The sequence below is a fragment of the Stegostoma tigrinum genome, chromosome 28, assembly GCF_030684315.1.
Source record: "Stegostoma tigrinum isolate sSteTig4 chromosome 28, sSteTig4.hap1, whole genome shotgun sequence".
NCBI lineage: Eukaryota > Metazoa > Chordata > Chondrichthyes > Orectolobiformes > Stegostomatidae > Stegostoma > Stegostoma tigrinum.
Genome location: NC_081381.1, coordinates 22,484,510 through 22,497,990, shown reverse-complemented (window position 1 = coordinate 22,497,990; position 13,481 = coordinate 22,484,510). Strand labels below are relative to the sequence as shown.

General features: G+C 40.6%; 1 protein-coding gene across 5 annotated transcripts in view; it reads right to left on the bottom strand.

The window, feature by feature from the left end:
* The window catches only part of tp73 (tumor protein p73), a 240,321-nt gene that overhangs the window by 118,702 nt on the left and 108,138 nt on the right, over window positions 1–13,481 (bottom strand). For all 5 annotated transcript variants that reach the window (XM_048561879.2, XM_048561881.2, XM_048561883.1 and 2 more), the window contains one exon: window positions 10,726–10,864. In XM_048561879.2, the coding sequence (XP_048417836.1) occupies window positions 10,726–10,864 (139 nt within the window). The remainder of the gene's footprint in view (window positions 1–10,725; window positions 10,865–13,481) is intronic.

Sequence of the window (13,481 nt, the reverse complement as noted above, 5' to 3'; positions counted from 1 at the left end):
GATCTTTGGTTTATAATGATGATTAAGTCAACTTCTGTTTTTAGATGAATTTTTACAGATTAACATTATCTTAATTATTATTTAATTATTTCAGAATTCATGACACTTCACTGTGCCAATCTATGCAATTAGTTCTGAAGTCATAAGTCAGTTTGCATTTTGTTGGGAGGTGACTAATGTAAAATGCACGAGGGAGACCTCTAGTGATATCATAGGAAAAATATAATGGTAGCAACCAATTGAGCTAAAATGGGAGCTTACAATTCTTACACTCATTAGATTAATATTTGCAGAAAATGTTAATTTTCTTCTTCCTTGGAGCCCTCAGATGAACTACTTTGTTCTGGCCAGTGAGTACCACGGTTTTTCAATTTCCCCTCTTTCTCGGATCTAACAGAAATTTGTGCCTGTTCTAGGCAGCAAAAGGAAGGTTTGAGACCTTCACATAACTGGGAACCTATGCTTTTGAACATCACCATCATCCGTAATTTTACACAACACTTATCAAGAGACACCTTAATTTGGTGAAACTTCTTCAGAAAAGCACCTAGTTATAGGGTTAACTTCCCCTGAGGATACCAATAATTTGTATCTGTACAGTGCTTTTAATGGAGAAAATTCCCTAGCCATTTCAGAGAGGAGAAACAAAACTGAATTAACATTTTATTCCTCAGACAGATTCCTATTTTATTTCTATCGCCAAATTCTTCAAGATGGCAGTGGCAGAGTAAGCCACGCAGTTTTTGGGTGCCTGAGCCTGGGGCTCTTTCCCTGTCTACTTTTTTTTTAGTTTTTTCTTTTCTTTTTTAATTTTTAATTTTTCTTATTTTCTTAGGCTAGAGGTCGGATGACATTCGCAGCAGCAAGGTGCCCAGCGTGTCGGAAGCGCAGAGGGATGGTGGTGGAGGGAGTCGAGTTTGTGTTCTGGTAGTTGTGGTGGAAGGAATTGAGTTTTCTTCCTGGCAGCAGCAGTGGAGAGGAGAGAGTCTGGACCCAGTATGGGGCCCAGCAGCATTAGCGGCGGCTGCTTTGGCGTGGTGGGCCCAGCCTTGAGCTTGAGCCCTCTTTGGGATCTGGCAGCCTCAGTAACAGCTGTGTTGCCCAGATTAGCCCAGCATGGAATCATGGCAGGGCTAAGTCAGTGGAGACAAGATGGTGCCAAAAAATGGCGACTCTGTTCCAGCAGCAAAGGGACTCAAGGCTGGCTGACTATTTCCAGCTGGTGTTGGTCTCAGCATCGGGGTGGAAGAGCCCGAATCTAGGCCCATGGCTAAGCACCTAACAGAAAAGACTGTAAAAGTGAACTATTTCTTTGTTTTCTACCATAATAGTTTATGTCTTGGTTTATTTTCTGTGTTTTAAGATGGTGTTGCAGAGTGGTGACATACAACACTTTTCATTGTATTTGTTCCACATATATGAGGCAAGTACACATGACAATAAATAAATCAAATTTAATGTAACTTAATGAATAGAGATTGGTGAAGATGAAGATGACAAGCTAGTAGAGCTTAATGCAAAAAGATGCAGGCGGCAGCATTTTGGAAAACTGGGTGTTTTGTGACAGGTGTAGCTCAGGAGACTAAAGGATCAGAAAGCGCAGTCAAGAATCACAGCAATACCTTGGAAAAAGGGGCAGATAGGGGAGAAGGATATGCAATGCTGATGTCTCATAATAGATGAGATGTGTGGAATTAAGTTCAACTTTGGTTCAAATAGTTTAGGCATTGTTTATGGATCATCTATCAACATTGGTCACCTGGCTATAGGAATAAAATGCTAATTAATACATGTCATTTGGTTTTGGACACCAGTGAGCATATTTGCAACTTGCTACTCATGAATAAAGAAAGATATCCTCCACGACATTAGTTTCCCAACTGTGATTTTTTTTTTCTTTCCTGGGCTATGGCCCTGCTGCAGTTAATTGCAGAGTTCCTAGTGCTGCATGAACTATTTTCATCTTCAGTTGTTAGAAATTTTGATTCAAAGGCAAATGGCTGGTATTTTACAGCTTCCAAATTGTTTAGACTTCAACTAAAAAAATTAGTTGTCTAAGAAAACAGAGTTCTATAGCGCAGTGTTTCAGAATTAAAATGTATTACTTCTAAAGGCTAAGAGACTGAGAGCAGTTTAACCCAAAAATAAAGCCTGTTCGATGTCTGAATGCCAGGACCAATGCCGCAGATGTTGTAATAGAGCTTCTAGCTGTTAGGTTTGCTTGATACATAATTAGCGTATCAAAGGATGTTTCAACTATGTCATCATGCCAAGGCTATGAAACACAGACAGCTTCCCTTCATTCAGAGATTTTGGTGTAAATAAAATATCTAAGGAGGGAAAAGATCTTGTTTAGGCGGGAATGACAGCTCAATTGAAAAGGATTAACTGCATATTAGTGTCTATCACAGCATGTGATATTCCTTGTTCAGTGTTTTGTTTTGTGAAAAATAAAAAGCTACCATTAATGTTAATTTCCTTGAGAAAATCTGCAAAAAACCCCATGCTGGCAAATCAGAAGGAACCCTTGAGAATTCCTCAGCATATGTCTTAAAAAGTAAAGCTATTAATTCTTCAAAGTAGATAAGGCCTTACAGAAGTGTACAAAATAGTTGATTGTATAGAAAATATAAATCTAGAATAACAGGTACACATAGGAAGAAGTAAAATCAAATTATTGAGATCCAAAGATTGAGTAGGAGACATGCAAGTATTTAGCCTGTGACTTCAGCAGCATAGAAAGCATGTACATGGTGATGGCTTTCTGTGAATAGAAATAGGTTACTTCTAGAGATATGGGGCTTGTCTTGTGGTGGGAGGTTGAGCAGTTTACGCCTATATTCTCTGGAGTTAGAAGAATGAGAGGAGATTTATTTGAGGTATAAAAGATGCTAAAAGGGATTGAAAAAGTAGACTCAGAAAGGATGTTTCCTCAGATAGTCAAATTTACAATGACAGGTAATAGGTTTAGAATAAAGGGTAGAAGATTTAAAACAGATGAGGAGAAATTACTTCTCTCAAAGGGTCGTGAATCTAGAATTTACTACCTCAGAGGTTGGTGGATCCTAGGATATTGAGTAAATTCAAGGAATAGATTTTTAGTAATGGGTTGAAGGGTTATGCAAGAAAATGGAGTTGAGGCTGAAGTGAGATCAGCCATGATTGTATCAAAGAGCAGAGCAGACTTGAGGGGCTGAATCACCTAATCCTGCTCCAAGTTCTTATGTTTTTATGCAATACTAAATATGTGTCAGTTATTTACAAAGAAAATCTTGTTGCAAACTATTACCTCATTAATTATGTTGTGCCAACTTAAATACTGGGTGTCTAGAAATTCTGCTTTCCTGTGTTTTATGGCGGTACATTTAATAGAGTAGTATTAAGGATATTTTATTGAAGTTACTAGCGAATTCTTACAACTCTGCTCTATTTAAGACAAAATACCTCACCTGTCAACACAAATACACGAGGTAAAAAACTATATGACTTCATCTCCAAATGGAAGTGTGAATGGAATAGGAGCTCCTATAAACACAAGGGCAAAATAAAGACCTTAAGAAAATCTGAAGAGAAACCCTCAAAAAACATGTCCTCAACTAGGCTTTGAAAATGAAAGGGTAAGCATTTGGTGCTCAAGAGTTGGAGTTTGGCGTATGGTGGGATGAGCCTGGAGAAGTGTGGCCCGTATTCTTGTAATATTGCATGAGGATCAGTTGTCCTTCCTGTTTTGGCTCTGCATTTAGACAGGCGCAGAGCCTCACCTACTGGTTAGTATTATACTGTGCTGTGCAAATGAGCAGATGGTGAGCAAGGCACTGAATATTCTGAAATCAAAAAATGATCCCATTTTCAGGCAAACTGTTGTTGAGTGATAGACATGAAACCCAGTCTACTATGGCTCAGTGCAACTCTTCTCACAATCTGCCAAACTTCACCTCATTAATTCTGCAACCAGACTCCATAGTGCCCTTTGTGAAATCATGATGGCAGAGAGGTTTAAGTACTCACTAATGTGAGGATCTTCTGGTGTTCACGTCATCGGCACCATACCTAAAATCTTCTATTTAAAAGCACTTCAGGCACCACAAGCTACAAACTGCCTTTTGTACTGTCAACCTGCAATATTATTCTCAATGAAATGACTCAAAGGGAAATTAGCTACTTGGTTCACTGACAGGGATTGGAGGTGTTGGCAGATGGTGTCGAGATAGGTTCAGTGCTGGCTTCCGCTGATTGGCATCAAACCCAGACAACTGCAACTGAGTTGGTCAGTGCTGCTTTGGGTAAAATGCAATCCATAGCAGGACTGAAAGAAAATTAATGATCTTCTGTGATAGAGATAGTAGGAACTGCAGATGCTGGAGAATCTGAGATAACAATGTGTCGAGCTGAATGAACACATCAGGCCAAGCATCAGAGGAGCAGGAAAGCCGAAGTTTCAGCCTAGACCCTTCTTCAGACATGGGGGAGAGAAAGGGGTTTCTGAAATAAATGGGGGGGGGCGAATAGACAATGGATAAAGGAGAAGATAGGTGGAGAGGAGAGACTGGGCAAAGTGGTGGGGGTGGATCCAGTAAAGGTGAGTGTAGGTGGGGAATTAGGGAGGGGATAGGTCAGTCCAGGGTGGATGGACAGTTCAAGAAGGCAGGATGAGGCTAGTAGGTCGGAAATGGGGGTGGGGCTTGTGGCAGGAGTGGGGTTAGGTTGGAGGGAGGACAGGTTAGGGAGGTAGGGACAAGCTAGGCTGGTTTTGGGATGTGGTTGGGGGAAGGAAGATTTTGAAGCTTGTGAGGTCTACATTGATACCATTGGGCTGCAGGGTTCCCAAGCGAAATATGAGGTGCTGTCCCTGCTCCCTTTAGGTGACATTGTTGTGGCAATGATCTTCTGTGCTTTGCAAGAGTGAGTGCCATCTTCTCTCTGCTACCTCACACTCCCGGGATAACACTGGCTAATTAGATAGGCATAGGGATGGATAGTACAAGGTAGGGGTAGAGGTTAGATACACCTTAGGATTAGTGTAAAATTTCAGCACAACATCAGGGGTACATACATAAAAATGCTGCCACTATACACAGGTCTCATCAATACTCATGGAGTACAACTCTCATTATTATATGCATCTTGTTCATACAACAGCTCTCACCCATCTCAGCCTACCAAAAGTACTAACCTTCCCTGCCCTCTACACTTCCCACTTATTCAATGGGGTCATCACACGTGTTTGCACATTACTTGCAATTTGACTTCTATCTAATCATGTCAATTTAATCTCTCCGTTTGTCACACTGCTAAAGGAAGTGGCCTGCTCTGGACTGAACTCTCCATAGCACCCTGACTCATGTACCTGTAATTCCTGGGCTGACTGTACTTGACCTATAGGACTTACTATGGACCAATCCTCATGTTGAAAGGATATGGATCCCCAGACCTTGATACGTTAAGGCATTTAATTGATTTTGGTCAACCCTCTGGATAAGAATCAGATTAACCCCTTGACTAGGTGTAGTCCTCCCTGCCCCCACTAAAGACTCTTTGACTTTGAGACGTGGCCATTTGTTTGAAGCACATGCAGTGTGTTTGCCACTTAGGCTGCTGGCACGAGTTGACGGTGTAACATTGACAAAGCAAGGTGCAGTACAGCAATATGTCCACCGCCTTGACTGTTCAGTACTTCCAAACATGGAAAGCTGCCTGCAGCTCCCTCTGTGCTAAAAATGGATACAAGCCGCAGAGGTTGACAACCTGTAACTTAGCAGTGAAAGCCCTTTGCAACAAAACGCAATGCAAGCCAGAGGGCAACAGCATCAAAGTAACTACAAAGTGAGTGAGGGCTAAGAAATGAAAAGGAGAAGCCAAAAGATGCATCTTACGGAGATGTATGTGAGTCTTTGTGCACAAAGAGACTTTGCAGATGCATGCAAACCATTAGTGCTCCTGAGTTCCAAAGTGAAGTCCTGAACGACTGAAGTAGTGTGTAAACTGATCTGAAAGTAGGCATGGTGATATGGTTTGTTGATGCTGACTTGTGTGGACGAAGAGTGGTGTATGCAAAGATACTGCGATGAAGATGGAACTGGATGAAAGCTAGGAGGAGCAAACAGGGAGGCGTTGTCGCTTGGTAACTGTTGAATTACAAATTGGGAATTGGCACTGTCCAGTTTTGCAGAGGGAGAGAAAGGGAGCTGCACAGAAGTAAAGTAAGTTAGGCTATTAACAAAATGCTAATCCACAGAAATAAGGTAGTCACTCCTCATTAGTGAAATTCTGAACTAACTGTTTAAAACTTAAGACAAAAGTTAGAATATTTTTTGTGACAACCAGACTCTCATTCTTTCATTTTTGCTATATTTTCCTAATTTTCTTGTGATTGACCACACTGCGCAAGGGAGTAAAAAAGTCTAAAGGATTCTCTTACCTACTATAAGCTTTCAAGGATTCATTTCCCTCTCTGGGTTCAAATTAAGCATGCCATAGCTCTCTGGAATTCACTTCAATTTCCTGTGTTCCAGCTATTCTGAAGAATGAGATTTGATGGGGATCCTTCTGCCACCTATCGGTAAAGCACTCCCTGAAGATTCCTTCAAAAAACTCACACTGGTGCTCTCAGCTCAAGCTTAGGCATCACTGCACTTCTACTTAGTGGTTTCAAAATGAAAAACACCTGGTTCTTTATGGTCTCTATCCTCTCTAACCTGGCTTCACACATAGGCTGCTTATCTCCAGTCTACCTACTGACCAACTGTCTTTCACGATGATAGTTACTATAGTTTTCTCCAAGCCTGGCAAATTTTCCAGCCTCTGTTCCCTCGTGACCTCTGTCTCTAAAGACAACACAAGCTCATGTCTGCATTCCATAAGGTGAATTATAAGGTTGAAACTTTGTCTGCTTAGGGTAAAAATATGGTTATTATCTATTGCGGTCCCTCAATGGGCTGCAAAGTACATAAGGCCGAAGCTGCAACTGCATCTGTGGCGATATTTCATGGTTTACAGGCAAGCCTGTACAAGGAGGCAGTGACACAGGGATAATGACCCTGGGATAGTCAAGTCAAGTCACCGTAGTTTTATCAGACCATAGGGCTGCTCTCTCATTACAGAGAGATGACTGGTGGTGATTTATCCTGAGGGCTACCATTCCTCAGACAAAGGGAAAAGTTGAGAAGGAGAGTCTTTCATGTCAATCTTAGCCGGCAATGGGAATTGAAGCCATGCTGTTGGCATCACTCTGCTTTGTAAAGCAACCATTCAGCTAACTGAGCTAATGTGACCCACCACTAGGTTAGTAATCCAGAATCCAAGCTAATATCTGGAAGACATGGATCATCCTGCTATGGAAGATGATGAAATTTGTAGTCAATATCTGGAATTAAAAACTGGCCTAATGGTAACACACCAGCATTTCAACTGTCATAAAATTCCACCTGGTTCACTAAATGTCCTTTAGTTAATGAAATCTGTTGTCTTTTCCTGGTCTGGCACATATATGTCTCCATGCTCACTGCAATGTGGTTGACTTTTAACTGCCCCTAACAAACCACTTAGTTCAAAGGACAAATAGGAATGGGCAACAAATGTTGGCTCAGCTTGTGACACTTATATCCAATGAGTAACATCACTTTCCCTTTCTCCAAAGCATTGGGAAACACATTAGCCTATCTTTGAGTGGAAATGTTAATTAGTTATCTCTGACCACAACAGTCTTTCATCTTAGGAACAAAAGGGCAAGTTTCAGCGGTTCACAATCTTGATACTGGTAATACTTTTCTGGCTTCAGGAGACTTAAAGTCTTCTGGCTGTGGACATTATAACAGCCGTGATCTTCAAATATAAATATTGGCCTACTCCTTTTCAGGAACATAATTTGAGATTCCTCTTTGATCCTTACTGATTACCATTTAGTGAGATAGAACCTAGCACAGGCCACACTATCCCTTCCATTTACCCAAAATTTAAAGATAAACTCTGCAAATTATAACCCTCTCACAATTAAGAAGATACAGTCCGAAAAATCACATAAACTTCACTATTTTAACAATGAGGCATGAGTTTGATTTCAGATATACTCAATAAACTTTAAAGTCTGTTGTAATTCTGACTTTGAAAGGAAGACTGAGCACTTACTTTATGCTTAGTATATCTTAACGAATTAAGGTTTGAAGTAGAAGGAAGAACGTTGGTCAGGAACATTCAAGAAAAACTCCTTGCTAGTCTTCAGATTATGCCACGGGGTCTTTTATGTCCACCTGAGCAGGCAATGGGGCCTTTGTTTAATGACTTACATCATCAATCAGATAACACCATCAATAACACTGTACTTCATCAGTACTGCACTGAAGGGTCACTTAGGTTATGTTTTCACGTAATCAGTAGGGCTAGAACTCATGACATGAATAATCACACTCAGCCAAGAAGCTAGAAATTGAAAGACAACACAAAATATAGTTTGAGCACTCTTTAAGTATTCAAATTAAGTGGTTACCAGAAGTAAGAATTGATTCTTGCTTTTTAAAACAATAAATAGCAGCAGATAATAAAGAATACTTTCTCTGGGGGGTGGAATGTTCCTTGAATTTGTAATTTTGATGAAATATTGCTGGAAATGCTGGAGAAATAGTATAAAGAGCTGTTTCTTGGGAGTTCTGCTGATCATCTATTCAGCTACAGTGCAAGATTAAATAAATCCCAATGAAATTCAGATGAACAAGAATAACACAGCAAGTCTCACGTATGTAAAGTTCATAATATAAATAACATCACCATCATATTTCAAGAGCCCTTTGCTTCTTCTTGGAGAGTGTTAAACTGTGCCCAGGCTATTGTTTGCATCTGTTAATTCTAATAGTAATAGTAGTACCACTGGGAGGAATGGACAATTAGAACAGATGATGCCTTGGCATTCCAATATATACCATTGAGATTCTTTTTTTAAAGAGTTGTGCATTGCCTCAAAAGAAAAGAATGTAATAACTCGTACTGTCTTAACATAATGAATGTAATGGCTGCCTGCCTACGTCAAACCATGGATTACTTGATAAGCAGACATTGCTTCTGAAGTTACATATTGACATCAATGTTTCCCCATGTATTTTATATAGAAATAAATAACTGCATTTATGCAGCATGTTTCACATCTCCAGAATGTCTCAGTGGATCACTTGTATTCTGTAGACAAAACTGCAGCCAATTTGACACACAGCAAGATGCATGAACAGCAAGTGAAAGGATGATCAGAGCCATTCAGAAACTTTGGATACGTCTAGTATTGGACTAAGTTTTTATTATGGAGGCAGGAAACAGAAGCTATATTTGTTATCAGGTCAGAAAATGTTCCTTCAGAAAGAAATTGACTGAAGTTAAGATTTTCACCTAAGTATGCTCGAAATTGGCAAGGATTTCCATGTCTGATTAAGGGTGGCAGGCAGCAGGCTGTTAAAGCTGTTGAAATTCGAGGCCTTTCAGTCTGAGACAAGTGCTCAATTGCAGTACACAGTTAAATTTGGAAGAGCACTTCAACAAGGTACGCTCACAGCCACTGTTTAAAATTACTAAGTGAAAACAATGAGAAAAAAAAATTCAGGTCACCACTGTTGTGAAGGTAGTGGGTGCATGTGCATGAAGAGGAATTCCCCACAAGCTGCTCTTTCACCAAACCTTCCCTCACGCTGGCTACCAGACACCAAAACTTACTCTCACTATTCCGCATCTGTTCTCGCTTCAAGTTGGTTTTGGGGTGGAGATGGGGGAGGAAATTCAGCTCATACCACCTGTGGCAGCACAATTTTATCATGCCGTACCAAGAATATGGTAGCCTTTGATGAAATTTGCAGAGTGTCCCATTCTAAACATTGAATTTGACAATAAATTACCCAACATGATCATCTTGCCATTTTAGTGAGTGTATACACTATCACCCATATATTTGCCTAGTTCAGTATTTCTGTGGGCACATCTATGTTTATTTATGAGTAAGGCAGGCATGTTATGTGTGTGTGTTAAAAGTCAAGAATCCTTTTGATTTTTGGATTTCTGAGGGCTCACTTGTAAACTTCAGCCTTATTGGGAGGCTGAGCCATAAATGCTACAAAAGTTCAAGATTGAACTGTGGTGACTCAGTTATTCATCTCAGTCAAGGTTGCAATTGAGAATCTAAAAGCAATCTTGGTATTAAGGACTGGGAAAAGGAAATCAAATCAGCCATTCTTCATTATTTTACTGTTGACTCTTGGTACAGTTCATGAGATATTACATTGGGAGAAGATCACCACTAATTCCCCTTGCCACCTGCCCCCTCTGCTCACATTGTTAAGTAGAACAACTACTTGGGTGAAGTACTAGTGGGTATCTGGTACTTTTGTGATCATCCTCAGCAAAAGTCAGTGTGTTTGGAGAAAAAAAAAAGTGTTGAAAACCTTTACAGGGAAAAATGTGAAAAAAAAGTCATTTGATGCTATGTATCAGTTTTGATGCCGACATCACTCAAACAAAATTAAAATTGCTCATTCTTGCTGAGGTCCATCACAGCATTTTCATACAAATAACACATTGGAGTTTTCTTGTATTTAATTACAAAAAATAAGTTATTACTTCTGTGCTTACAAATGACTGTAATACAGGAAAATCAGTATTTAATTATCAGACAGCTCCTCCATTGCCAAATCTATTTTGATTCGTATTTCATCAACAAACAAAATGAACCAAAAAAAAAATTGTAACCACACTCACCATCATAGAATCATTCATATCTCTCATCTGAAAGACGTCCATGCACACTTCGGTTTGGTTCTGTGGTAAGTTTGGCACAGCCTCATTGCTGCCAGAGAGGTTGGTTTGTGGGATATCAAAGTAAGTACTGTCTGGTTCTCTGGGGGAGAAAAATGTCATTTTTTACCAAATGCAGTTGAATAAATTGACCTCAAACTCAGATGAGCCAACTGTATTCATTCACACTTGATAGAAGGCAACAGAAGAATCATTTAATCGATTTACAATTGAAGAAATTTTAAAAAAACATGTCTAATGCATTTTGAACTCATCAAATGGAGGGGCGTGAATACTGACAAAAGAAAAACCCTTCAGACACCCAATGTAAGAATGAAACACACTGAAGTCAAAAATACCATGATTAATCCTGGTCTTGTAAGTCAATTCTTTTGATGATGCAGAGGGTCTAATTTTGTGTTTTTTAAAATCATCTAAAGCATTTTCAATAACTGTTAGGTAATAATATTCTGCAGAAGAAAAATGGAGAACTGCATTAGTGCTGAAAGGTCAGTTTTAAACAGGAACCTTTTTAACCTACCTAATACCATCTGGGATGGGAATTTGGTAGTGTCAGGGAATATTAGATGCCAAGAGTGGTGTTGGGGAGAGGAATGTCAGCATGAAGTATTGAAGAGACAGGCACCATATGTAAAAATGCACTAATATCTGGGCCCAGGAATCCTTCCCAGTCTCGGTGGTTGATTACCTGTGGCCCAAAGCACAGCCGTCCATCTTTAAATTTCAAATAGATAGTAATAATAAGGAATGAAGTCTCATTGGGCTGAATCTTGTGCTTTTTGGCTAAGTGCAAGCTGTGTTGGGTCATTTGGATCGATTCTCACTGTGAGACCCAGCAAGATTTCTCACAATACCTTACAAACACACTTCATTAACAACCTAAGCCTCTTTAGCATCTGACATGTCTGATTCTATCCTCACCTTACCATGTGCCAATCCTGGAACAGCTCATGATTCACTGAAAGAACGGCATCCCTTGCACCCGTACCATTTTTAAAGAGCTGCTTTGCAGTTGGACAAATGGTGACAATCTGGTGTTGCATCTCAATGGCAACATAATGGCACTACAGCCATACAGCCACACAGCCTCATTGCTCACTGTTCACAGTCAGCATGGCTAACACTTCGTAACATATTCAATCCTGATTCGAGTAGCTTTTTAACCAGCAGGTGAAACAGTTTACCTGTTCTTAGCCACATTCCATCTAAACTCTCTCTCTAAGTCTCAGATACTTTGTCTTCAATGCTGACTGGTCACCCAATGTTGTCACTGTCCAGGAGAGAAACATCACACACAAGCTAGCAATCAGACAATGCCAAAATAAGCTGATTTTGACAGTCACCAAATGTGAACACAAATGAAACCATCAGAGGCTGCAGTTTGCCCCACAATGCAAACCAAATGCCTGCTTCATGATTAATAAGCACTTGACAGTTCATTATAAGTCTTTCAAACCCAACTCACATCCTCCCCCCACTGCATCCCAAAACCAGCCCAGCTTGTCCCCACCTCCCTAACCTATTCTTCCTCTCGCCTCTCCCTTCCTCCCACCGCAAGCCACACCTCCATTTCCTACCTACTAACCTCATACTGCCTCCTTGACCTGTCCATCTTCCCTGGACTGACCTATCCCCTCCCTACCTCCCCACCTATACACTCCTCTCCACCTATCTTCTTTACTCTCCCTACCTCCCCACCTATACACTCCTCTCCACCTATCTTCTTTACTCTGCCTCCCCCTCTCTCCCTATTTATTCCAGAACCCTCTCCCCATCCCCCACTCTGATGAAGGGTCTAGGCCTGAAGCGTCAGCTTTTGTGCTCCTGAGGTGCTGCTTGGCCTGCTGTGTTCATCCAGCTTCACACTTTGTTATCTTGGATTCTCCAGCATCTGCAGTTCCCTTTGTCTCTTGTCAATCTGATCCTATCTTGTTCATAGTACCCCGTGCAGCTAAGCTCAGTCATGAGCAAGGTGAGCTTCCTTCAGTTCAATGTCCTTGTCCTGAGATAACTGTTCCCATTTCCCTCTGCATGGTTCAGTCTGTCTTGCCTGTTCTAATTGTGCGAGCACTGCAAGCCAGGATAGGGCAGCACATTGTGTTTAGACTACAATTGAGGGGCCGCCAACTCAAGACTATTGAAGCTGCAGGACCGTTACTTCAGCAGCCCTATCGCCTGCTTTGTCATGGCTCCGGTCAACTCATGTGCACGAACTTATATCAAAAAGTGAGTGCTTGCTGTGTTCTGACTCCTTTTGCAGACTTTTATTCATACATTTCTGGGTTCGTCAGGTTTATTCTGGATAACAAGAACTCAAGGAAGTTCTAAGAACAGGATTCTCTTTATTACAGCAAAGTACACTACAAAAATACTGTAAAATATCTTATCTATACACAGCTTACAATCACAATTTGTGGGCTTGTCCAAAGATCAGACTAAAACAGGTGATCAGCACATTCCATCTCAACTTCCACCCATTATTCAGATGATTTCCTCTTAGCTAGCTAAGTATACTCTGAGGCAAGCTAGCTTGTAAACAAGTACGGAACTGTGTGTTCAGCCATTGATCTTGTCCAGTCTCCAGCAACTGATCAGTTGGCCATTGGCAAGCATCACAAATATGTGATTACTGCACCTGATCTGATGAATTGCTCATTAAGACTTGCTTGTTTCTGCTGGAAATAGGCTTATCTCTTGGT